Source organism: Periplaneta americana, chromosome 17 (assembly GCF_040183065.1).
Source record: "Periplaneta americana isolate PAMFEO1 chromosome 17, P.americana_PAMFEO1_priV1, whole genome shotgun sequence".
Classification (NCBI taxonomy): Eukaryota; Metazoa; Arthropoda; class Insecta; order Blattodea; family Blattidae; genus Periplaneta; species Periplaneta americana.
The window spans coordinates 20,990,865-21,018,313 of record NC_091133.1 but is presented as its reverse complement, the minus strand read 5'-3'; the positions used below and the strand labels follow the sequence as shown (position 1 = coordinate 21,018,313).

General features: G+C 34.9%; 1 protein-coding gene and 1 long non-coding RNA gene across 5 annotated transcripts in view; one reads left to right on the top strand and one right to left on the bottom strand.

The window, feature by feature from the left end:
* Positions 1 to 564: 564 nt before the first annotated feature.
* Positions 565 to 18,221, bottom strand: LOC138692723 (uncharacterized). Its single transcript, XR_011330116.1, has 3 exons — positions 16,672 to 18,221; positions 13,762 to 13,832; positions 565 to 2,753 (listed from the first exon to the last, which is right to left on the bottom strand). It is a non-coding gene; the product is annotated as an uncharacterized lncRNA (long non-coding RNA).
* The window catches only part of LOC138692721 (uncharacterized abhydrolase domain-containing protein DDB_G0269086-like), a 113,243-nt gene continuing 94,151 nt past the window's right edge, over positions 8,358 to 27,449 (top strand). For all 4 annotated transcript variants that reach the window (XM_069815901.1, XM_069815899.1, XM_069815900.1 and 1 more), the window contains exon 1: positions 8,358 to 8,542. In XM_069815901.1, coding sequence (XP_069672002.1) covers positions 8,468 to 8,542 — 75 coding nt within the window. In that variant the 5' untranslated portion in view covers positions 8,358 to 8,467. The remainder of the gene's footprint in view (positions 8,543 to 27,449) is intronic.

Sequence of the window (27,449 nt, the reverse complement as noted above, 5' to 3'; positions counted from 1 at the left end):
TGAGTTAGCAAGTGCGAGTTTTGTCTAGTTAAGTATTTTACTGTGGCTATACGTCTTGGAATCAATTTTTAACGAATTTAAACATGGATAAAAACAAATTATAATGGTAGAGGTTCACAGTAAGTAAACACGCAACATTATCCCAAGTTCTGAAGTTTATGGGTATGTAAATTATACGCATAATTTCTGCTTTAGTTTTTCTGGAAAATTCACTCCGAAATCAGAAAAGAAAAACATTACACCCACTATTACGAAAGCTTACATATTCTACTTTGGCTGTCCGCTAGGTGATCAGGATAGGCTTTGAGCTTCAAGATGTGCATTTGTTTTGCTTTGTCATTCTATTCGAGTGGTAGAAAGGAAAGACGAGAGCTGTACCTTTTGCAGTTCCGATGATTTGAAAAACCTAAAGATCATGTGATCGATTGTTAATTTTGTTTGATAAAAATGTCAAAGTTTACTGCAAAAATCAAACATTTAATTGTTTAAATCCCACGAGATATTTCGTTTAGCAACAAAATCAGCACACTAGCAATCGGAGTCGTGGGATATACTGCATGGAAATTTTCGCCCGCGCCTCGCGCATGCACGGTACCAGTTCAAGGTCATGCTCGCATCGTAGTCGTATACCCGATCGAACGATACCACATTTATTTCAATCGTGTTATTTGTCACGAAGTTATAGTGTAGGAATGAATCAGACATTTGTTAAGCAAAAGTAACAATCGATTGAAGGACCGCTCAGGTACCATTGAGGTCTGCTCAACTCATAGCTCAGTATTCTATCTTTTCAGTCAAGCAGATGTAAAGAAAGTGTGATTGAGTTAACAAGTGCGAGTTTTGTCTAGTTAAGTATTTTATTGTGGTTAAACATCTTGGAATTAATTTTTAACGAATTTAAACATGGTTAAAACAAATTATAATGGTAGAGATTCATCATAAGTAAACACGCAACATCATCCCAAGTTCTGAAGTTTATGGGTGTGTAAACTATGGATCATCCTGCAAACGTTAGGCTCCATGACCGTTTCCGTTTTGGTACTCCATAAGCCGATCTGATTTTAAACACGTATTCACGTCAAAGCGCTACCAAAATATGATGCGGGACTAGTGGACCAGTCTAGTTTCTCTACAGGAAAACAACCGATTCGACCTACAAACTAAAGTCAACTGAAACGTATTTCTAATTCGAAGTACAAGCTCTTACAATTTATGTGAAAATCTTCACATACCTTATAAGTTAAAATCATATTTAGTTTGTTATTTTTATTAATAGGTGTGATAAGACGCAATTTTTAGGGATAATAACTGCATATGACAAGGAGTCCTTAAATATACGAAAATTCATACACATTAGAGGGACATACACAACTCAGAAATGCGACTCGATAGAGCAATTTGGATGCTTTTTCCTAATTCAGGAGTTCAAATTACCCCTTAGTCACTTATTTTGATAGAGGTTATTAAAAAAAATAATAAACAAATTTGTTGACTAGTGTAATTTTATTGAAGTGTGTGATCCCAAAATTCACTCACTTCATTTGGCCATTTTTATGATTTGAGGAACTCGGGCGTAAAATATGATAACTGGTATTTTGGTCAAAAATGAGATATGTAACGTATAATATGGTATCTTATATTCTACGTCTAATGCAATAGTTAGTTTTCTAACAACTCAACAGACGGCGGAAGTATACAGCTTTCATTTTCCTGGTAACTATACAAACTGCTGCATGTATAAATGTTTACCCGTCTAATAACTTCAAAACACTAAAACGTCACTTACCATGCTTTACTCCCGAACCCCATTTATACGTATATATGATTATAAAACGTAAATCCTTGTCTAATGTTTGTGTTATTGTGTAAGTCACTTGAAAACTTGTGCAGTTCAAAGACCAGTGGATAAGAAAAAAACTAGCCAAATCCTTTTATAAAAATGGACTTAATGGGTTTTGGGATCAAACTCTTCAATTTTATGAATGAATGAGTTACTGAGTAAATTGACGAATGGATAAATCATTAAATACATGGATAGGTGGATGAATGACTAGAGAATGGATGACTTAATGAGTGTATGGTTGAATGGATGAATAGATGAATTAATATGTAAATAAATGAAAGAAAGGGCTGATGTGTGAATTTATGAATAAGTGACTGAATTGTGAGAATTAAGCCTAAACAATCAATAATTAATAGATATTTGAAAAAATGTAATTACTGTATAAATAATTGGATGAATACGTGTATTAATGGATATATTAATAAACTAACTAACGAATAAATAGTGAGTTAATGAGGGAATGAGTAAATGAATGATTAAACCAGAAACATTTCAATACTTTCCTTTTCATATAAAAATGCGCAAAATTCAATAACTCACATTTTACTCGTACTAATAATCAGAATACAAATTATTTTTCTTAAATTGGCTTTAATTACAACTATTTTCTTTATTTTAAGTTCACTTCAAATATGAACTCGGAGCCTAATACTTTATTTTTCCATTACGAAAATTGGTCTTCCTTTTTAAGAAATCTTCTTACATGCTAGAACCATTAAAAAGAGATTTATTCTGTGCAGCATTTCATTAGAGACAGACTTCTGTTCTCGCAGACGTACAATTAGGATAGCGGCACTCCCTTGAAGTACGTCAATATTTCTTCCCAGACGATAGCAGAAAGACGATAGGTCAGCTGTTAAAACTCCATGTGCTGCAACTGCATCCCACAAGAAGAAAGACGAAGACATTCCTGTATAGAAAGAAACGGAAGAAATGTGACCTATTTAATGCAACACTTTTTGCGTTTCGAATAAAAATCAGTTGGAATTTAGAACGTTTCTAACATAAGAACTATATTTTTTTGCACAACAGATACAGTTTTATTAATATGGCTGAGTGCTCTCGAAAACTTCTTATCATTATGACAGTAGTTTTTCATTGGTTTATTCTATGATATTACATATTTATAGGACATAGTTTGTAAAAACGCATCTATGAGAGAACTACACGCGCGTGTACATTTATAGCATAAGAGTGTCGTCATTTGCCTAGTTTTCAAAAGACTGTCACAGAAATCGAAGTTCAAAGCCAATCTAGTAAAATGTTGGATTCTAATGATAATAAATCGCGGTTAATGTAGCATTTATCGGAGTAAAAGTGAAGATGGAAAATCCAGTCCATACATGTACGACAAGCAAATAAACAGTATGACTGAGAGGACCCAAGCACAATTTATCGCCATTTCTAACCTAATTAAAATTACAATCTGCAGGCAATACAATAGGCCAGTATGACAGTTAACAATGTGTATGAATTTAGTTCACTCTTCATTTATAAAACATGTAAATATAACACCAGAATCTAGAGAAAAGAGCCGGTGCAAGAAAATTAAACGTGCACATGTTTATATAATAGTGTGGATTAGGATAAAGAATCGACATAGGACTCTTACAGATATATTTATATTGTCAAGGTCACGTCAAAAAACTCGATGCAATAAACTACAGGTAGGCCTAACATAATACTCATATTTACTTAAAGCAATCTATGAAATAGTTACAACTACATTTTATAATACCGAGATCACGTCGAAAGAATCAATTCAAGAAGTTACAACATTCATAACACCGAGACCGCATCGAAAACGTATGAACAAGAAACTACATTATTACATATTCATAATACCGATATTGTGTTTAGTGAATGAGTGCAAGAAACTACAATTATTACATTCATAACGCCAAGATCGCGTCGCAAGAATTAGCACAAGAAACCACAACTACATTCAAGATACCGAGATCATGTCGAAAGAATCGGTGTAAGAAAGTGAACTATACTCATAATACTGAAGTAAGTCGAAAGAATCACTGCAAAAACTACAACTGCAATTATAATACCGAGATCGCGTCGAAAAAATATATACAAGAAACTACAATTATGTTCATACTACCATAGTAGTACTACATTCATAGTACCGAGATCGTGTCGAAAGAATCAGTGCAAAAAACTACAATTATTACATTCATAATGCCAAGATCATGCCAAAAGAATTAGTACAAGAAACCACAATCGAAATCATGTCGAAAGAACCAGTGTAAGAAAGTACAATACTGAAGTCAATTCGAAAGAATCACTGCAAGAAACTACAACTATCTTCATATTACAATTCATTTAGATTTTTCAAGTTCAAGATTATAAATTTATTTTAAAATTTCAATCATATGATTTATCATTTTCTGCAAAATTATTATGTACTAATACACCTTACAGAAGAAATTTTATGAACGTTTTCGCCTATACGGCATCATCAGATATTCAAAATGTTACAACGAAATCTAAACGTAAGTCCAATAAGGTGTTCACAGTAATAAGCATAACAATGATTTGAATAATTAATCATGAGTTATGTGTAATAAAATCTGATATTGGTATGAGAAATGCTCAATTTGACTAATTTGTGTTGTTTTGCCGACTTTCCGAAAAGTTAAATATAAAAATATAAAATATAAATGTAAATTACATAGGACTCATGTTACATTTGTTAAATGTTACTATATATATATTAGGCATTACGATCGACCAACACTTACGATGGAACAAATATATTACATATTTATGCAATAGATTACGTAAAACAATTTATATCTTTGTTATACTTCGGTCATATTTACCAATTAATATTTTACGTCTCATTTATTTAGCTTTATTTCAATCCATTCTCCAGTATGGAATTTTAGGGTGGGGAAATGCTTGTAATTCTAATCTCACTCCACTAATACTTATTCAGAAAAGAATCATTAAAATATGCCTTAATAAACCAATTGATTACTCATCTGAGCTTTTGTTTACTGATTTTAATGTTTTGAAAATTAAACAGATTTATTATATTGCCTCATTAATCTTCATACTTAAAAACCGTAATAAATTCAAAATATGGAACTAAAAGATCCGATTTTATACGACTAGAGGAACCAAAGTGTTTCACAAGCACAGCTCTGAGCCATGGTACCTACTTTGGTCCAAGGTTATACAATAAAATAATTCATAAATATCCAGATTTGCAAAACTTTAGTATCAGGAATTTCAAAAATAGCGTTAGGAATTTAATTTTTAAAGAATATATATTGATTTAATATGTATATGTATTTGTATGACTTAAATTGTTAAAATTGAAATTGTATTTTTAAATTTAATTTAATACTGTAATTTTTTTTTCTTGACCCAGTTTGTGTCAAAAAATTATCTTTGTGTTTATCTTTGTGTTTGGATATCTCCCTGAGCACGAGTTTTTTACTCTTTCAGGGAAGAACTAAGGTTGTATTTCTGTCAATGATATTTTATTAACAATAAACAATAACAATAACAATATATATATACATAAATTGTTAAAATGATAAAATATAAAATATTTGTACTTAATGTCTATGTGAGACAGATTTTACGTGGTGTTATGCAAAAAATATTACTGATGTTAACAATTAAATGGTGTATATCTTATATGCAACACATTTGTTGAAAATCTTCTATATTGATTGTTCACCAGGTTCTTGACTTGTATTGTGTACGTTTGGAAGGTGTACGATATTCATTCATGTTAATTATTTTAGGGTATAACAAATTTGATGATCGTTTTGGATTTGTAGTCATTGGAATGTAGGCCTACATGTTAAAGGCATAATTAAAATGTGTATTTTGATGATATGCTGGTATTGGGTTGAGGGAAAACCCCGGAAAAAATCTCAACCAGCTAACTTGTCCCAACCGGGAATCGAACTCGGGCCACCTCGTTTCGCGGCCAGACGCGCTAACCGTTACTCCAGAGGTGTGGACAGCAGGACATATGATAAAAAAACATTTCTTGGCCTAAAAAAGGAGTATGAGGATTTACTTCTTGAGAAAAAGACAAATTTTGATAAAAATTAACTTAATATATCAAATGATCTAATTTTAAATAATAATATGGCGCTAGCATGGAGAGAAATAAATAGGGTAGTGAAATGGGAGGACAAGAGTAATGAAACTTATTGTAGAAGAAATATGGATGGACCATTCCAATAGATTGATGAAGAAATTTAGCGTAAATGAATCTATAGAGTTACAAAGTTCGGTTATAAATTAGAGACGTAATGAGTTATTAGATAAAGATTTTGAACTTGAAGAGCTTAAAATTACAATGGGTAGGCTCAAAAATATAAAATCAGCAGGTATGGCTGGCATTCCAGTGAAATACTGGAAAGAAATGAGTAAGAATGAGGAATGGCTAGTAATTATTTTAAATATGTTTAATAAAATGAAGAAAAGGTTCAGGATCCCTGATTCATGGGCTTTGGCGATATTACTACCAATCTATAAAGGGAAAGGTAGTAAATATTATTATTACTTTCAGAAAATTGTAAAATAAATATTTATTTTAGTACATGCTCTCTAAAATAGTTGAAATTAACTTTAGCGGCCTATAATTTAGAGAGTTTTCACTAAAAACTGTTGTATTCACCACGTACGGACTTATGCCGTATTTTTGACTCCACTTACGCCTTGTCCTAAAACACTGACTTCGTCCGTTAAAGCCTTATTTTGCGTACTTGATACATAAATAGCTACAGTATTTTGCCAAATTCGTTTCTATTATGTATTATAAACTAAAAAGACTGATCTAGATATCCAAAATCGTTTTATTACATCTTATTTATGTGGTGTAATAAAAAAATGGTATGAGAAGTAGTTACTTCTTCAGTTTCAGTGAAAGCCTAGCTAAAAAGTACGAAGGACAAAATGTATTGGAAACCGCTGGCATGGACAACTCGTAAATTTTGCCTAATACACTCTTGTTCAAAATAATTTATTTTACATTCAGTAAATCTACAACATGGGATCCTGACTTTATGTTCTTTCAGACATGAGCTTTGCTAAAGATTTTTATCGATCTTGAAGGTGATAGAACCAACGAAACTCCGTTCTGGAAGATATGGTTACCAGTCATAAAGTCCAGGATTAGAATGTCCATGCATCTAAATGGTCATGAAATAATGTCCATGCCAAATTGTCCAGAGTCAAAATGTCCATAGTTCTATAATGTCTACTTCACTCTGTTGTCCAGAGTCAAAATGTCTACTACACCCTATAATGTCCAATATATCCATTGTTCATGGTAGTTATAGTAACCTATGTAACATTTTCAAGTGCAATGGATAAACCAGCTGAAATCCATTGTTCATGGTAGTTATAGTAACCTATGTAACATTTTCAAGTGCAATGGATAAACCAGCTGAAATCCATTGTTCATGGTAGTTATAGTAACCTATGTAACATTTTCAAGTACAATGAATAGATCAACTGAAATCCATTGTTTATGCTAGTTATAGTAACCTATGTAAAATTTTATTGTCAAGTGCAATGCATAGCCCAGCCGAAATCTTGAATTCACAAAAGGGTAAGCCTTTCCTCAGTTATCCTAAATACTTGTACCACCATCACGACTACAACAGAGATAGAACAAAAATTTACTGGAGGTGTAGCGAAAGAAAAATTTGTGATGCTTCTATGATTTCCGGCAGCAATCTTCAATGCTTAAAGAATGAAGAAAATCAAGTATGGATGCAAATCATCTAAGTAAGAGGTGGACATACACAAATTAAGGAACCTCTAAATAAAACATACATCACAAATCAGAGACAAATACCCTCCAAATTGTGAAGGACTATGGCACTTATGCAATGAATGGAGAAATTCTTACATATCTACGAGGAATTGGATATCATCTGAAATCTGGAGCTGTGCCCCAAGATGAAAAGCGTAATTCAATTTTGGCAAATGTATGCAATGAAGAAAGAAATATTCGTTTTACATTTTGTTCTCATGGTCATTTAGTGTTATGAACATTTTGATCTCTTGGACATTTTATGTATGAACATTTTGATCTCATGGACATTTTGTTCTTATGAACATTTTCATATATGAACAATATAAGATGTAAGGAAAGGTATGGTGACCAGTAAAACGTCCATATCGATAAACATTGAAAATTACAAATTAACGACTAGGAAATTTTGAAACATGTTCCAAAAGTTCATAAATACCTCAACAGTTTCGCAGAAGACATAGCAGCGCCATGCTATTACGATACATAATCTGTTGTTACGACTCATAAAGAAGTTGTCCCAGTTTCAATTCAACCAGAAAATGAGTTGACAAGAACTGTCAAAGATTTAAAAAGAATGCGCGGTTTCAGTATTGCGCCCACTCTGAAGTACACGTGTATGTGTGTGTGTGTGTGTGTGTGTGTGTGTGTGTGTGAGTGATGGCATGGGCTCAAAATAGCCGTAGGGACGTGTGCAAGATGCGGGACGACTAAGACGCTTTCTCTTGGGACGGAGACGCCAGTTGCCGACATCGAACGACGCCAAGAGCTCACTGTGGTAGCCACACTTGTTACATACTGCTCCAGTAACTAGCTTTCTCATCAAGATGGTTTACGAGTCAGATTTCTACACCACTCGCCGACCATACACACGTCCTACCATCACGTCGTATTCTGTTACGGTAAGATCACGTGCAAGAACTACCTAAAACCTATGCCATTTATATCCGATTTCGAACAGTTCTAACTTTACAAAAATGTTTTAAAAAAAATCGCTAAAATCAGAAATAAATATATTATTAAATAAAATGTAACCGAGAAATCAGTAAAGTTTCAAGCCTATATTTCTCATAATCATTTAAGTTTATGTTATATTATGTCTGATGGACACAATGTCGAAGTGAATTGTGAACAGAATAAATAAATTAATTAAAAATTCGTCTAGTATTTGGATTCTACTTCATAAGTTTACCATATATTCAATAACTCTGACTCAGGTAAAATTTGCATTATTGTTTGAAAGTTCCTGGAATATATTAAACTTGACGAGTTAAATATTTCATTCGCAAAAAGAAAAAAAGTGAGGTAATGGGCGGAAAACTCCGAAGTATTTGATCACGTTCGAAATTCTTAAGAAATCGGTAATGTGGAAGAAAACTTAGCCATACAAATTTATAATAAGCGCGAAGTTTTCATATAGTTTTATTTTCTAGATTATTAAATTCTCATACGGATTGACACTGAAATCTTAACATAACAAGAAGTGATAGATGACAATTTTGATTCCGTTTATAAATTAGTAACATTAAATAATAATTATTTATGCAAGTGAGTGTAAAGTGGAACTTCATACGTGCGGAAGGATTATTAGTACTCGCTTGTGCCTCGTGCTGAAATTACCCAACTGTAAAAAGAAGAAGAAAATCCACGCCACTCCCAAATTATTTATGTAGTAGGTGTTCTATTGCCTTAACAAAAATGGACATTTTCTAGAAAAAAAATTATTCTTGTTTCATATCATTAACATATTCTACAATGTTAATAAAAAACATAATCTGTAGCAGTTTACAGCAGATCATTAATAGTAATAGCATTTTGTTTCTTTTGTGACAAGTGATATAATAGACCAAGTCATGAATCTGCCATTAGTTTACTATATTTCACGGAGTGCAAAAAAAAATATATTTTTCTTTAACAAGATTGATTGAAAATTCCTACTTTTTGTTACGCAAGTAAATACAATAATTTTTCAATACAATTTGTCTGCTCAGAAATTTATAAAATTAAATTACTGCGTTTTATTTGCAAATTGTAATAGATAAATATAGGCGATATATCAGCAAAGTTCTTCTATATGTATATAATGATTTAAGTTTATGTTAGATGTGTAGGCCTAATAAACAAGTTGTAACAACGTAGTGTGAATAATGTAGCCTACATAAATTGAAAGTTGAAATTACTATTCAGCATCCTTTCTTTAAAAATGAGAAATAATCTGAACAATTTTTTTGCGTCTATATTTCAAAATTTCTTGAAAGTATGCTGAAATTGATGAGGTAAATATCTTATTCGCTGAAAATAAAATTATTTGTGACATAACGGAAAATTGATTATGAAATACTTAATCAAGATCTGAAGCTCTTTGATCGGTAACCTCGAAGGAAACTTAATAACTCAGAATTCAAGCGTTGTATAACTTGTAACAATTTTGTAGATCGTAAACACAAAGTTTCCATGGGTATCTGTTTTCAAAAGCAAGGTATTACTATTAGTACTGTTAATGAAGTATGAATGCTTGAAGTCGAATGGTGGGTACTGGAACAAAATATTTTGTTTATCTTAAAAATCAAAGATTGATCGAATAATTTGCATTACTCAGAGATGTATTCTGTAGTGCCTGGAACAAGTGACATAAGTCAGTTTCCATAAACCTTTTTTGATTATTTATTGACAACTTACACTGGTTTATGTCGATTTGATTTTTTTCTGTATGAATTATTGTAATGAGAGAAATACTTATGTCTCTTTTTCCAAACGAGCAGATGTTCCGTAAGTTGTCAATAAATTATCAAAAAAGGTTTGTGGAAACTGACTTATGTCACATTTCCCAGGCACTGCAGTATTTATAATTAAACATAATTGTTATGTTACAGGCAAATTTACCTTCTTTGTACAGCCTTTAACACAACAATAATGGTTCCTGGTATAGATGTCGTCATATATGACATTTCAACTAGCCTAATGTATAACACCATGATGAAGCCGGAATTGAGACGAAAAAGTCAAAACCTTGGATAATCTCCTTATTTGAATGTCCTTATTTGAGGTGTAAAGTAAAATTTACTGTTACTCGTAGAAAAATATGACAGTGGAATTTCCTTTAGTCTACACCTGCAACGTAACGATTAGCGTGTCTAACCGCGAAACCAGGTGACTAGGGTTTGAATCCCGGTCGAGAAAGTTATCTGGTTGTGTTTTTTTCCCGGGGTTTTCCCTCAACCCAATACGATCAAATGCTGGGTAACTTTCGGTGCTGGACCCGGACTCATTTCACCGGCATTATCACCTTCATTTCATTCAGACGCTAAACAACCTACCTGAGATGTTGATATAGCGTCGTAAAATAACCAATTTAAGAAAAAAATAATTTACTTTAACTGACATTCATTTATAAATAGCGGGCACGTCTTACTATGCGACTATGCAAATCTCTTCCTTTCAGAAGTTGTCAGAATTATTAACACTGATCAGAATTACTAATATAGATCATTTCTGATGATTTCTAGAAATGCATCTAGAAACACTAAACAAATAGTATCAGGAAGGTGAACAACAATATTCAATATCTTTAAATATAGAAAATGTGTATGTGTTTTCTCTTTGGCTATGTTCATGTTAAAAACTTTTAATAAGTTCTCTGACTTTTGTTGTATAATATACATTAATGTGTACGAGATAAGTAACTTGAATTTTTTCTTTAGGCCTAAAGCATATTTCAGAATTGCAGAAAGTGACAAAAAGTTGTACTACTTAAAGCATTGAGTAAAAGTAACTAAATGAAAAATCATTCGTAACATTACACAAACAAAATTATAACATTTACCACTGTTATAGGAAACAGATTAAAGCATACCACTATTTTTTTTAATAACGGACACTTTTAGGTAACATTCTTAATTTTCGGAATATAACTGATATTGTAACGTTTTATTGTATTTTCTCAGAGAACAGTTGGAATTCTATCAATGAGACTAATTAAAATTTAAGTAGTTCCCATAGGCTTATTTTATCACTCTTCAAATTAAGGTTTTCATCATTTCATTAGCGTCATCAACATAATAAATAGTCGTAGCTCACATCGTAGACTTCTGGGAGGTCTTCCTTTTCTTCTGTAATTTTTGGATAAGTACTCCGTTCTCAGGCTCACAAATACCGACAACCGACCATTCAATAGTTACCATTATTTGCACAGAATTGATGCTAATGCACACTATGACATAAATGACATAAAAATACGTTGAATTAATATTGTTCTAGAAAGTATTATTATTATTATTATTATTATTATTATTATTATTAGTATTATTATTATTATTTTCTTTTTGCTAATGACAAATACTTGACTGTTCGTCTGAAATTATTAACTGAAATTATAGTTTAAAGGACTTAAACGGTCGGTTCTCAGGGAGCCTCGGTAGCTCAGTATCTGGCTCTAAAGGAGTATAATGCTATTACAAATTAACATGGAGACACGAGATAATACTTTCTCGCCTTAAAAAATCAACAATGACCCCTCATTTAATATCGCCCTATGTTCTTGCTTTTCTTCTCTCAAAACGCTTCTAATTCAATTATTTTTGTATTTTTATGTATTTTTAGATTTTTCCAGTGAGTCGTTGGTTTACTTTTCAATCTTAAAATTTTCTTTATGCTCTTCTATTCCAAATACAGGTTTCAATTACAAAATCATTCTAACGAGAACATCTAGCTCATGTTTTATATTTTTCTAAATAACATGCTTTCTTGATGTTATATTAAAATAGGAGTTCAGCCTTTTCTTTTCTTGAAACATATAATTAATAGCAGTAGGCCTACTAGTGACAATGTTTTATTCAGAGATGTTTTCAACTAAGGGTTTACTGCGAGTGTAAATTCAACATGATAAGCGAAGTCTTCCATTAGGGGCAAGATAACAGAGAACCTGCAGTTTTGACTTCTCTCCCAAAGGAAGCTATGTTAAGGGTTTGAGCATGCTTTAAGATCCCTAGTCCCCGTCCGGGTTTTAATCTGTGAATCTTGGATCCAACACCTATCACGGTAACCACGAGACCATCGAAGACAACGGCAGACATAATAGCATAATACTGATGTGAGGTCGGCAAGATTCCACATGCCTAACAAAATATAAATAGACCTATTAGATATTTATTTACAAGATTGCATTCAAATCGTAATAATTACGTACAGGTTTTAAAACAAATTCACCAATCAACTTGGCTAAGAACACTGAGTCGAAAACTTTCAAAGAATAGTAACCAAAAGTAAGACTTTTCCAGATTTCAAGGCACCAAAATACGGCGAGATCTGGTATAAGTACAGGAGGTAAGATTTATCCTGTGATCTTACCTTGCGCCGTGGCTATATCACCAATGAATATGGATGAGGAAGATAGGTTTTAGTCTGAGATGAACTTCTGTGTCGGTAGATTCGTATAATATTACCCATTATGAAACATTTTATCTTTCTGATAGCTCATTCTTTTCCCTATCGCACAGCTCACATGCCAGATCTCGCCTCCTCATCTATATTACCTCCAGTCACACACCGCGCGACTTAAAATCAATTTTCGCTTTTGTCTATTGAAACGCAAAGCAGAATGTTGAAGTCACTTTTGTTGTCTTTATTGTACCTCTATCCTTTTTTTTAAATCACAATATCTCGACACACAATGCTTTCTGTAATATTGATTCTTTATAGACTATGTCTTGGGATCAATTTTCGCAGCGGAATACGCCATAGAAGTTTATCGGTCGAATTTTGCGGCAACCTGTACATAATATCTTAATTTATTCGCGGCATGACGTTCCCTAGGCTCGCATAGTGCGTTGGTGTCCTGTTGTGGTTGGTTTACTACTGCTAATATCTCAGGGGATTGAGGATAACCACAAAATTAATCAGAATTGTCATTGTCCGAAACAGAATTAGAACCTCGTATCACTCGAATACCAGTACATAATATTTAGGCCTAATATTAATTTGGTAAATTGTAATGTCGGTCGTGAAGGGTGTAAGCGCAGGTTCAACACTGCGTGGAAGCCATGATAGTAGAAGACCCAACTAGGTCATAGGATGTTTGCCTACCTTAAATGTAGAAATGTGTCATTTGTGAGGTAGTACTGACCCCATATTTCAAGAAGTCTAGTGTTGCGCTGAGAAGTCTCAACCAAACGGTGAAAGCTGGAACTCATGAAGCTAAAAATAAAAACAAATAAAAGTCAATGGCAAATATTTTCATGCTATTCATAGGAATCTCTTCTATAATATACTCGTACATACAAGTATGTCGTTAATGTCGTTTTCCAAAAGAAGAGGAAATTACAATAAGAAACAGATTTTAAAACTGCTAATTTCAAGAAAATTCCTTGAGGTCTAAATATAACAAACAACAAACACTTTACGACTTCTGCTGAGAAATTCATTCGTATTATATTCACAAATAAATTGCGACTCTACATTTATATAGATTGAATGAACGACTGCATTTGTTTTAGTAACAATTTTTAACAAATTATTTAAAAATATCATATCTTACCAATTAGTTAATTTTAAGATATTCTCACTGTAAACAAGAAAGCTAGAAAAGAGACTATTCTTATAATTAACTTATGTAGAGTAGCAATGCTACCCCGTTGCTTGGTCATTAACAACACATCAGATACGAATGACAGAGTCAGCTGAACTGAGGTTCCTAAGAGCTGTGGCTAAATATAGGCTTATACATTGCTTGGTGAAGATATCAGAAGAGAATTGAACACTGAAAACATTACAGAATTAATAACACAATACAGAGAAAACTGGAAGAATCATGTTCTTCGAATGCTAAAATAAGATAAAAAAAAAAAACAAAAATAGCTTGTTAATACAGCACTGCAGTGAGGACAAACATAGGAAGATCGCTTTTTCAACTTTTGAAGCTGGACCAGACTATGGAGCCTAATTCTTTACCATGATAATGATGTTGGTGATAATGATTAATTTTAACCATATCTTAGCACTCAAGGAGGGAGACAAAATCATGAATTAACAACACAAGAAATACATATTAAAACAGGGAACACACCGACAGTCAAACAACTAGAGCGTCGGTTTTCCACACTAGTAAGCAGGTTAGGAATCCCGGCAGGTCAAATTATAATTTTTGGTGGAAAAGACGGTGTTTAATGCGGAGGATCCCGACTGCGCGCAGAACCAAAATTTTATCTGCTCTGAAGTGGTCAACTGCGCGCGCGGTCACTTTTCGAAATAAGTTAACTACGCGCGCGGTGGACAATTTTTGAGTCAAGTTAACTGCGCGCGGAGGAAAACACAAGTTAAGTTGGCACTACAGCATTTTCCTTCCCATTTTCAGAGACTTAGGACTCTCTATGACTGCTAAGCTAAACCAGCCATAGGTATGGTTAAAAATGCTGTGTCATATTCTCATGCCCATAATGGAGCACTCGTTAAGAATGCCCATAGGCTAATGGAGCACTCGTTGAGATATTTAAAAAGACACGGAAATCATTTTAATTCCTTATGATAATAATAAGAAACGCTTTCTTTTTTTTAACTGGGCTATTTAACGACGCTGCATCAACTACTAGATTATTTAGCGTCGATGGGATTGGTGATATCGAGATGGTATTTGGCGAGGTAAGGCCGAGGATTTGCCATAGATTACCTGGCATTCACCTTATGGTTGGGGAAAACCTCGGAAAAAACCCAACTAGGTAATCAGCCCAAGCGGGGATCGAACCCCCGCCCAAGTGCAACTTGAGACCGGCAGGCAAGCGCCTTAACCGATTGAGCCACGCCGGTGGCTGAAACGCTTTCTAAAAAATTCAAACGTGCCACAGTTCCATTTCTACTTTAAAATCAATTCCTATATATACTGCACACGTGTTTCACGTTTATTGTTAGATCGGTGAGGTCTACTCTGTATCATTCATTTTAATGTAAATGGTTGTCGGAGTTTGAACGATAGCGTCAACAAAATGATATATACGTGAATGTACACTGTGAAAATTAATGCCGAAAGCCCTGTGGAATGCCTCACAAGCATTGATCATTCTTTCAGAACTTATAGTATTGAAAGTCCAAATTTGGGGCGGAAACCCACATTCTGAATCTATGAAGTTCGTTGTCAAATAATCAGCAAAACATGTAACATTTTCACTGTCGGGTTTAATGCTCATTAAATCTTCAACAAAAGCATCCCCAACTTCGTCGGGAGAGAGAAAAGCCAAACCAAACACCCAGTGTAACCATTTACCTATATCAGTGTTATTTTCTTTACAATCGGAAGACAGCCCTAACGCCTGAATTTTCCTCCACCAGGCCTGCGTCAAATGAAATCTACAACTTACTATTGATTAAAATGGCCACACCTGACTAACTGCTTTGTGTATAGCTACTTCGAAATCAGACACAATGATTGACGGTTGAAACTTAATATTCATATCATCACAAGCATTTACGATTTCAGTTAATATTTTTTCGTACGTAACTCATGTTTTGTTTGGCATCAAACAAAATACTAAGGGGATGAACTGACCATTGTTTGAAACATGAATTGTAAATAACTGTTAAAAAAATTTACAACAGTAGTCGAAGATACCGTCAACAAAAATTTTGTTACTCTCACAAAGCAGTCGTAAATTACTTTCAGTTGAAAAGTACACGATATTAAAGTTAGAGTCATTGATGAAAAGCATATTTTAATTTTTTACACTTGAAATAGACATTTCCTGCAAAACACCATGAACTTCATCTAACGTTTTCGGCAATGGCGGCAAAATAGTCCTTCTGGCCCGATAAATACATTTTCTTATGTTAGTAACATCTTGGCTGGAAATATCGAGTCCATTGGTCAATCAATTACGAATCAATTTTAAAGGTCTCTCACATAATTCAGTAACAGCCTTCCGTTTTACACTATTGGCAGCTACTTGTCTGTTTAAGTTATCAATGGCTTCATGGTTATGACTGACTTCGTTAGTAAACAGAATGTGGGTTGAAGAATTGTTTAAGTAGATCTAAATACGTGACTTACATGTTTTCACTGTACACCTCCAAGCTACTCCACGTTGTGTTTATCTTTCCGAAATTTATTTCTTCCTGCAATGATCAACTTACGGCCTCTTTGACTTGTCATATGCACCACAGGAACGTTACAATCCATTTTTTAACTTACTAGTCACATACGGGGGGTAGGAACTGGCACACACAGCACGCCATTTTATACACTCGGAAAAACTGACTAATGATAACAGTGCTACCAACAGTTTTGTGCAAACATCACCAAGTCGCAAATAAAACACTCGTGCGCAGTCGACCTGTTTACAGCATATCTCATCTCGCGCAGTCGATCTGTTTCCTGAGGTAATGCTGAACCTCCTCTCGCGCAGTTGAGCAAACAGTAAACCTTTTCGCGCGCAGTCGGTATACATACGTTTGATGGTATGTTTCACGTGGCATTTCCATTTCTCCATACTGTCATTCCACCATTACTCCATTAATCAACACCATCATTACGTGTTGCTATATAGATCGCCTCCAAGGTGCATCAAGAGCCACGCTATGGCGACAAAAATTCTATAGTTATAGCTTGTCACTCCTAGAGGGAGACGGTATATACGTATATATAGAGGTGAACAAGGATAAAAATAACTTTAATACGCACCTGAAACCGAAAGCAAATGATATACAATAATGTTTATTTAAACATTAAGGATTGCTATAAGTTTTAGGCTTTTACGGTGACTGTGATCAGAATTAGGCTTTTGGATAATCCACCGTAGTAGTATTGAAACACGAATACGAGAACATATGAACCGGACAAATGTGCAATAGCTGAGCATTGCATCAATCATGGACACAAGATTTTGTTCGATAAGACCAGCATCCTAGCTAGAAAATCAGGCTATTGGGAACGCGTAATGACAGAAGCCATAGAATAGGTTAAATCGTGACAATGGATTCATATTGAGCAAGACATGGAAACCAATTTTACAAGTTCTTAAAACACAGAGGAGAAAAATCTAATGTGTATTCTATAGAATTAGTTATGTGCTATAAACCTAAATATGATTAATTCTTGATATGTCCTTGGCTTAGCTAACTTCTCAGTCTTCAATGTTCACAAGCATGCCATATTGGCTACTATTACTTCATGGGTAATACCACAGTCTAGTACATAGTCACGAAGCTCAATACGTAGGGAATATGCATCCAATGACAGTTGAACTTTAGCTGCTAGCCATTAGAATCGCTACAATCGCCTCATCACAGACAATGCGAAATAGTACCGGCACAGTCTATTGTTCCTAGTACTCTCAGTTGCTAACCGCTTGAAGCGCTGTATCCCGAGAAATGCAAAAAATTACCTCAAGCTTCGTGACTATATGATGTTAGACTGTGGTAATATTCCGTCTGATTGCATGATGGGCATTACTCCACAGATCATGTGAAGTACTTAGTTTTGAAACGCAATGATTGGATTTTTTTTCTCTGTGCTAATACAATTTAAATAATCATTAATCTTATTAATCAGAATTAATTAGAACTCTATCTGACTTATGTATATATTATAATGTATGTTCATGTTATATAACAGCAGTGAAGTATTATCTTGGCTTGGAGAAAAAAACACGCCATCTTGGCTTCCCATTACGCCATGGGTAATAACATAGATCTCATTAACTACTGTTTTCTGTAACATAATTGCTCAGATTTTTCACCTCCGTGCTAGTGATATGAATATTAGTTTCATTAATCCAGAACCAATTATTTATAGTTCTGTTTCACATAGTCTCCTATATGTTCACGTTTTTCCGAGTATCCCATTTGACTTCAACAATTAGTTTCCTATATAAATGAAAGCCAATTATTACCTTTACTCAGTTCGGTAGTCCGGATGAGCCTGGAGTAAGGAGCTCAAGAGAGCAGGCGACCTCTTTGGTCTTACCCTTTTCCCTGGTGATGAAACCTGCATGTGAAGTGTCTGGCTGGGCGGAAGAGAAGGCCTTCTGGTCTTAGCTCTGCCAGATTAAATAAATGAATGAATGAATAAATAATAATAATAATAATATTATTATTATTATTATTATTATAACTACAGTAGTTCCGAAACGCTAGAAATGTCAAGTTTATTCTAGGACACGGTGGATTATCCAAAAGTGTAATTATGATTAAGGAGTCCTTGTGTTTTTTTTATTACACGAAATGTTGGAAATTGTTTCAACAATTTTTTTAATTCTTTTATCTTACATTATATAAATTCATAAATTAAACTTTATAAACGATAGGGCTCTAAATTTCTTTGTGTTGTAAAATGAATTATTTACTGTATTGTGTGCCTCGTAAACGTCGTTAGGAAAAATGATGTATGTATGTATCCAATGCCTATCCACTTCACTTGCGTGATTCGGGTTTCGCATATTGCGGATAGATTGCAGGACTGTGACCCATCTTCAAGTTTCACAACACTTCGGCGAGCCACTCTAAGCATTATATGTATCTATGGAGAATATATTATGTCGTATACTAGGGTGAGTATATAAGTAAATGTTCGTGTAATTGTAGTTTAGGAAATGGTTTATGATGATTATGATGATGATGGTGAGGAGGTGAGAAAGGGAAAAGGGGAAACTCGGTGCCGGCACGTAGTGTTGATGTTTATTGACTTTACTGGCTTTGAGCCAGAGGCCGTTTTAGGGTCTTATACGCGCAGGATGCCCTCTCCAGCCATTGTACATAAATAACAATAAATATATATTTACATACTGTATATGACACTACTTCTGGCATAAATGCCAGTAGGTATGTGAGTGCAGTGATTGGCTTTTTATTTATTTTATTTTATTTTTTACTTTTTTTTTGTTTTAATTATTTTGGTGTAGGCCTAATTTGTTAATTTGGGATGCTTAAGGCATGGTGAACGGGACAAGAGTTCGGGGTAAAAGATATCAGTTGATAGACAGCATTAAAGTATTATATGGGGAGATTAAGAGGAAAGCAAGAAAGGGAAATGCTGGGTTTGCAGTTAAAGACCTACTCTTGGGCAGAACACTGTGCATACATACATTTTTTTTTAAGTTTCCCCTTCCGGTGGCAGAAGCGTCTGAATCGTTATGGAGACTTTCATGGTGTGGTGTTATTTTATTCATCTGCCTCTCTGTTGCTGTCGTGTGTCCTCTCAGACAGTATTCAAATTTCCAGCAGTGATTGCGGTTTTGTTTGTGTGTTTTAGTTTGGTTGTGGGGGCTGGTGGTAGTTGTAGAGGAGTTTCTCCAGTGTTGTTCTGTTGTTTGTGTTCGGGGGATTTGCGAAGATGTGTTGTGTATATACGCGATTTACTGCCGAATGTGTGTATTTCCTGTTTATGTTGTTTAGGTGTGTGAAGAGTGGCTTTGTTTTTGTCGTAGTGTAAACTGTGTTATTTCTGGTGCATCTGTGCAGGTGGAAGATTTGGCGGAGAATTCTTCTTTCGCGTGCTTCAAATTTCAATTGGATCGTTGGAGGGGCTTGTGCGAGGAAAATGGAGGGATGTATGCATAGGGATCTAACCAATGCTTTGTATAGGTGGAGGAGTGTTTCGGTTATACAACCGGGTCGATTGATGCCACTTAGGTAGCTTATTGCTCTGGTGGCTGCGTTATATTTCCTCCAGGTTTCTTTAGCTACTTCGGTCCAGGAGAGTTTGGAGGTGAGGGGTATTCCTAGATATGTGAGATTTCGCTGGAGTGGAAGTTGAGTGTTGGCTATTGTGATTGGGTTGTTCTGGAGGACCCGAGTCCGGAGTTTTGGGCGGAAGACGCATATCTGTGTTTTGTCTGTGTTGACTGTGATCCGCCACGTGTTGGTCCAATTTAGATACTGCCTGAGTGTTGTGTTTAGTAACTTCCTAGCGGAGGGGAGTCGGGGGTGTGCGACGTTGTCTGCATATTGTGCCAGTCCTACTAGCGGGTTATTAGGGAGGGGAATATTTGCCACATATATGTTATACAGAGTGGGAGATATGACACTGCCTTGGGGGACTCCAGCTTCTATTCGGAAGGTCCGAGAAAGTTCGTTCCTTCCGAGTCTCACCTGTCCTGTTCGGTTCGATATGAAGCTGGAGAGCCAATGTGTGATTTCGTGTGGCAGGTTTAAGGATGTGAGTTTATATTTTAGGGCGTCTATCCAAACTGTGTCAAAGGCTCTCTTGGCGTCTAAGACAATAAGGATGCTGTAGTGTCTACGTGTATAAGCCTCTTCAATGGGAGTGAGCACTCGTATCAGCTGGTCGTGTAGCTGCGCCCCCGGTCGGAATCCGGCTTGAGTGGTCGGGATTAGATTGCGGTTGCGCATATAGACGTGTAGTCGTGACACGAGAACTTTCTCCATTAATTTGGCTAATGTTGATGTCAAACTGATCGTTCGGTAGTTTTGTGTGTCAGACGCGTCTTTGCCTGGTTTAGGAAAGAGAATAATGTGAGAGTGTTTCCAGCGCTTTGATGTGTGTCCTAGTCTGAGTGATCCTGTGTAAAGTTCTGCAAGATAATTTAGTGCTTTGGGAGGCAGTTGGCGTAGTATGTTGTAAGTGATTTGATCTGGTCTGAAAAATTAATGTAATACCAATAATTATCTTAATAGGGCAAGGGAGACGTCATATTTTTTTGTAAAAATGTATTGCCTATAAATTTAGGCGTTTAGTTGAAAATTTATACACAAACAATCTAAGACTTAAAATATATTAACGGAAACAAATCTGTGGCGCAACAGCCTATGCAGGGTCAAGGCCTGCTGACCTCACGTCTACATACAGCAACAGAGCGAACAATTTTCCAACCAGTATGAGGGTAAAGTGAGGTTAGCACTTGATCCCCACAGCCGTTACAGCTGGTTTCAAAACCGGATTTTGCTAAGCAACATAGCTCCCTACATTAATCACGATATTGGGTGGGTAACTGTCCCATACACTAGTCGAAATTTCATGATAAAATGTCCCGTGAAGACCTGAATCTGCTCTCATCCCATAACGTTACTCCATGGCATGACGCTTTAGATCACGGGAAGACTTGAAAGATATCTACACAAAATAATTGTCTTGTAAAATTAACAAAGCACTAGAAATAGAACAAAATAAGAAGTCTATTTTTCTGAAAACGTTGAATTTCCCTGTAGTTTAAGTTGTAAATTTAGTTTATTCTCGAAATAGTTCCTTGCTTAAAAATAATTTAAAATCCAGGCAGATCGACAGAATCACTCGATGTCTATATTTCTTAAAGAATGAATCGCCACTAGTTACAAAGACATCCGTGTTGCGCGCGGGAAAGTATTAATAATGGAATAAATTTAATATCTATAAATTTTCTCTAAACCGTCTATGTTTACATTACTACAAGTACTACGCGAATATGTACGATTCTTAAAGCATGACATGCGTTAATAAAGTCGGCTTACGTTTTGCAATTGTACAAAATTTCACGTGTGCACAGTATCTTATATTCGTATTCTTATATAATTATATAATTTAATATAGCCTATAATTTAATTTCGTAGTATATTTGATGGAATTATTCCACAAAATATACTACAAAATTAAAATGATTAAAGAACTCTCGTAGACTGTTACGAATGCTTAATCATACATGTACGGAGGAAGTATGTGTGATTTTCATAACCTCGATATTAATATCCAGCATTACACTGACACCTTAAAGAAAGTATCGATTATCGAACCCTTGATTCTAATATCAATATCAGGTTTGGACTTTGGAGGATCTGAAAATTCAGCTATTTGCCCATCTATAAACATTCCAAAATTTAATTGCCGTTTTTAAACGAGAAAACATAATAATTACAGTAACCAAATAGGTTCCGTGTGCGTTCTACATTATTATCAATATATTGTTTGGCCAATTTCACAAGTTGCGTATTAAGAAATATTGTCACCTATTTTTGTGAAATATTTCGACAACAACGCAAAATAACAACGCCATGAAATTGTCTCATTACGAAACACTACAAACCTGCCAGAATTTAACACATAGTCTATGTGCACTTATCTTGGCCATCGGTTTGGAGTTTGGCACTGCCCGTGTCTCACAATAGATCGACGATAAAAGAGACCACCCGCAACGCTGTCTTGTCAGGCGCGGCAGGTGAGATGTTGCGTGAATATCAACCGTGATAAGCACAGGTCCATGTCGGAAGCTAACTGAAAGAGAATGCAAATCTGAGACGAAATCAATCCAGGACTGTTTGTCATTGGGAGGATTCGAAAACAAATACTACTACTACTACGATGGCATCACAGCCCAAAGTCGAGCCTTAGCCCCCTCACGAAAACACATATGACGCAGATAATTCAATTCTTCATTTAACGTATGTACTACGTAGGCCTATATGAATATCCTATGCCTACAAATTCACTTGCATGATTCGGGTTAGCCTACTATATAAATATAAGGGTATGTAGGCCTAAATGTATGTTCTAAGAAGCGATGTCAAAGAACATTTTTGACGAGTACTTGATTGTTCGTGATTCACCCATATGAAGCCAATTGTGTAGACCAATTTACCAACAGAATCATTGCGATAGGAAGCTAGTCTACGCTATACCTGCTATGAAATGAGGTGATGGTGTAGGTTTGTTGGGATGCCACAGAGGAATCGCAGCTCTCGGAGAAAACTCCTATGTTACCTGAGCCACGGGCTTTCCCAACACAATATTATAAATCGGGGTACAACGGGAATCAAATCTGGGTTCACAGAATTATAAGTTCAGCGCTCCATCCACTAGACGTGGGGGAAATGTTAAAGAACCAATACAATACGAAAATGTTCCTTTAATATATTTTGTAACAGAAGTAACAATGACGTAATAAGAAGGTTATTTTTTAAATAAATATTCAAATTCGATCCAAAAATCCGTATTCAATTTCTATTAGTGAAACAAAAATAGCAATACGACAGATTCAAAAAACATTTTTTTTCTCTATGTAAAAATGTAGAAACATAAAAAATTACATATTTTTATTCTTTATTTAATTTTATTAATTCAGTTCCAATAAATTGCTAAATACACTTTTACAACCCTAGTCTTTAGTTAATTCAGACAAACTCTAATGCATAAACACTTAGGCCTACATAGTTCTTATGCCATTTATCTTAAAATACATACTACCGTACTGTTAATTAACACTGATAACCAGGCTTAGGATCTGGGACACTTTAGCAACCACTATACGCACAACTTGACTGTTAGAGTTCCTTGAACATAGTAGACAGACATACTGTGAATGTGAAACGACGTCAATGTCCTGCATTATATTCTACTGTTAATAGTACAATCTAGTGACGGTGGAAAATTAAGTAGTATACATATCTCACAAGTTTTCATGTCTCTCGGCGACGTTGAAGGCGTTAGCGTTACAATGAACAACAATGTACCTACTTGAACTAGTTAGAAAAAACTGTTCACTATGAATTGAAAATGCACTGTGATGGCCTGAGTTCGTTTCGTAGGGAGAGACGGAAGAATACTGTACCTCTGATCACGAATCAGATTGTACACTACCGCATAGGTAAACAAAACTCAACGGGCCACTTCACTCCATCCATGCACTGTACCTTGACTTCATTCTTAAGTTGTCTCGGATCCTAAGTGTACTGATAACAATATGTTTTAATGCCATAATCTCGGGTATTATCTCTGATTGAGGTTCTGTCTGATATGTACATCTACTATCAGGCAGTACATCTCACTTGACGATATGTGTCAGAGGAAGAATAATTGTTTGTATACATCTGAAGTTTAATTAGTGTAATATGTAGCTAACCAGCGATATAAGCAATGGAAGGGGAAAGGAACTGGCCACCCTATCCCATTATCTCCTAGCCTAGTTGTCTCATAAGTGGCGTTATGTTGGTATCACTTGTGAGGTTCAGACCTGTCTTCGGACAGTTGACTAAACAGCAACAATCTCGGGCAGTGAGGAGATTTTCTCGTTGTTAAACTTCCAGAATGGTCCCGAAATTCGCTCAGTCTCCTATCAAATTGAGCAGCCGGTTTTTCCTGGTGGTAAAAGATGGTCAGAGCGTGATGTCGACCACACCACCGAGGTGCCGAAGACAAGAAAGCATGTAGCTCTATCTCCATGCCCCTAAAGCACCTTCGTGCCGTATAACGGGAATACATTAAATGTCACTTTACTTGATAAATGCGTAACATTCCATTCAGAAGTTTGTGCTTGTAAGTTCTATTCATGTCTTGAACTCATTGACATCTCGCCATTTGACTACTGCACTTATTCTAATGCAGAATTCAAGCTACATGCAATGTATCTGTTTTTCCTGAGATATTGTTTGAGAAAAAATTTTCACCCGTACACCTTGAAGTACTTGACGTGCTCAGTAACCCGTACATCCTCGAATTGAACGTTATTATAAATTATAGAGCTGGGTTCATAACGAAGAAATGATGTGGGCAATTGTGAAGTCAAAATAATGAATAAAACGTGTCTCCGTCACAGGCGTTTGTCATTGATCCGAGAATGCGCTCGAACGTGGGTTCGTATCGCGGTTGGGCTGATTTTTTTAGGTTTCTTCAACTCTAGAAGAATATCAGGCAATATCATGGCTAATCCTCGGATTCACCTCACCAAATATAATCTTTTATTACTAATTTCATCAACGCTAAACGACCTCGCACTATAACGTTCTTAAATAATCCATTAAAGTAACTTCCCTCAAAAGCAATTTTCAGGTGTGTTTTCTTGCCGTGCCGAGGACGCCTTAAATCTGTAGTTTATTTTTACTTCGCAGTCTGAAGAGATAGTATTGTGATGTTAAGCAAATCTGTTCAAAAGTTTCTATAGTAAGATATTTTTTCATTCCTCCATACCGACAATGTTGTTCTAAACATTTCAGTTGCCTGTATGCAATAAAATTATTTTTAAAAATAAAATAAAACAGATTTTAAATACGTCATCATTTTTTATTTTTATATAAAAATCTATTAGTTGTCTATTAAAACTATTAGGTATGTTTCATGCCCAATTCCAGATAAATTTAGTTTTGAATTATAGATAGGCCTACCGAATATGAAAAAAATTCGTCCAATGATTTAAGAGCAATAGCTGTGCAAGTACAGGCAAACGGAATCTCTAAAACCATTGAGTAAGTATATTTCCATGAAAACTTTCTAAATATGCCTATATTTTTTGAGCATCACAATATGTTCTCTCTATAAGTCTACTTTCTGTAATGGCGAAATTAAAAAGAAGTCATCGCACTATGAAGGGAATTATTAAACAGAAGTAGAATTTAAAATGAAGCTCGGACAAATATTTCGTACACATGGGACTAAATTTAGAAGCTGTATTTGTATATTTTTCATCATCATCATCATCATCATTATCATTATAGGTATCTGTAGATTTAAGGCCACGGACTAACCTCATATTATATAAATTGATTCTCCCTTAACTTCTCATTTTTGAGGCTGTTCATACTTGCTAAATTACGTATAAATCGAGCCAATTTATTCAGTTTTAATATTTTCGTTTATTTACTAATTCATTTGGTCATTGTAACTTTCAGTCAACCTTTGTAAAAAAGTTTCATACTTGCTTTCCTCTTTGCACATTCTCTCAATAAGTTCTATTATTTTGCTCATAATGTTTTACATTTTCATATAAATTGAATTCGGCAAGTTACAGCATAGGCTACGTTTTTTTAATATGGGGAAACATTCTTGTGATTGCTTCAAATAATTTTAAATTTAAATTGCTCAAAATATATTCGTCACATTTAAACTGATAAAATTGTTAACTGCAAAGTTCGACAGAGTTTAAATGTTATGGGGAGAGAGGAATTGAGAAGTGACAACCGACAATACTTATGCCATCCTGTCAGACATTTAATTTATTATTGTACGTTTCCAGGGGTCGTGTGAATCAGACAGCGAACTTAGAAAAGAAAGCGTATTAAAGGATTCCACGTCCACAGCGTCCCATTTCTGTCATAGTTCATTATAGGTCACTGCTACTAACCTGGGTTGAATTCCAGGAAATACAAATTTTATAGCGTGAGCAACAGATATTATTAATAACTTCTCAGAATAAAACGTGACGTTAGGGGTGCTTCTCTTGAACAGTGTTGCCAATTTAGCTACTTTGTCGCTAAATCTCGCTACTTTTAACTGTTGTTCGGTGGAAAATTTCTTTAAACTTTCCTATTGCCCAAATGGGGATTTAGCGACTTTTTTTTAGCATCCCCTAGCGACAAAAATAAAACTTTCTCTATAAGGAATCAAGCGGCTTTTGAACTACTGTTTGGCGACTTTCCGTACACTTTAGTTAGCAACATTTATTGATTATTATTTTTATGTATTGTTTTCTTTGACGACACTTTATCAACTGCGACGGTTATCTAACGTCTGAGTGAGATGAAGTTGACAATGTCGGCGAAATGAGTCCAAAGTCCAGCGCTGAAAGTTATCCAGCATTTGCTCTTAATGGGTTGAGAGAAAAAGCCGAAAAAACCTCAACCAGATAACTTGTCCCAACCAGGACTTGAACCCGCTCGCTTCACAGTCAGACATCCTAATAGTTACTCCACAGCGGTGGACTTGAATTATTATTGTTATTATTATTATTATTATTATTATTATTATTATTATTATTATTATTATTATTATTATTATTATTATTATTATTACTTTAGTAGCGGGTCTTACCTGCCATTCATTCATACGAAGCTAATTGTGTAGACAAATTTTATTAACCGACAGAGTCGTTGCTAAGTGTGCGTCATTGGAGACTGGTCTACGTTACACCCGCG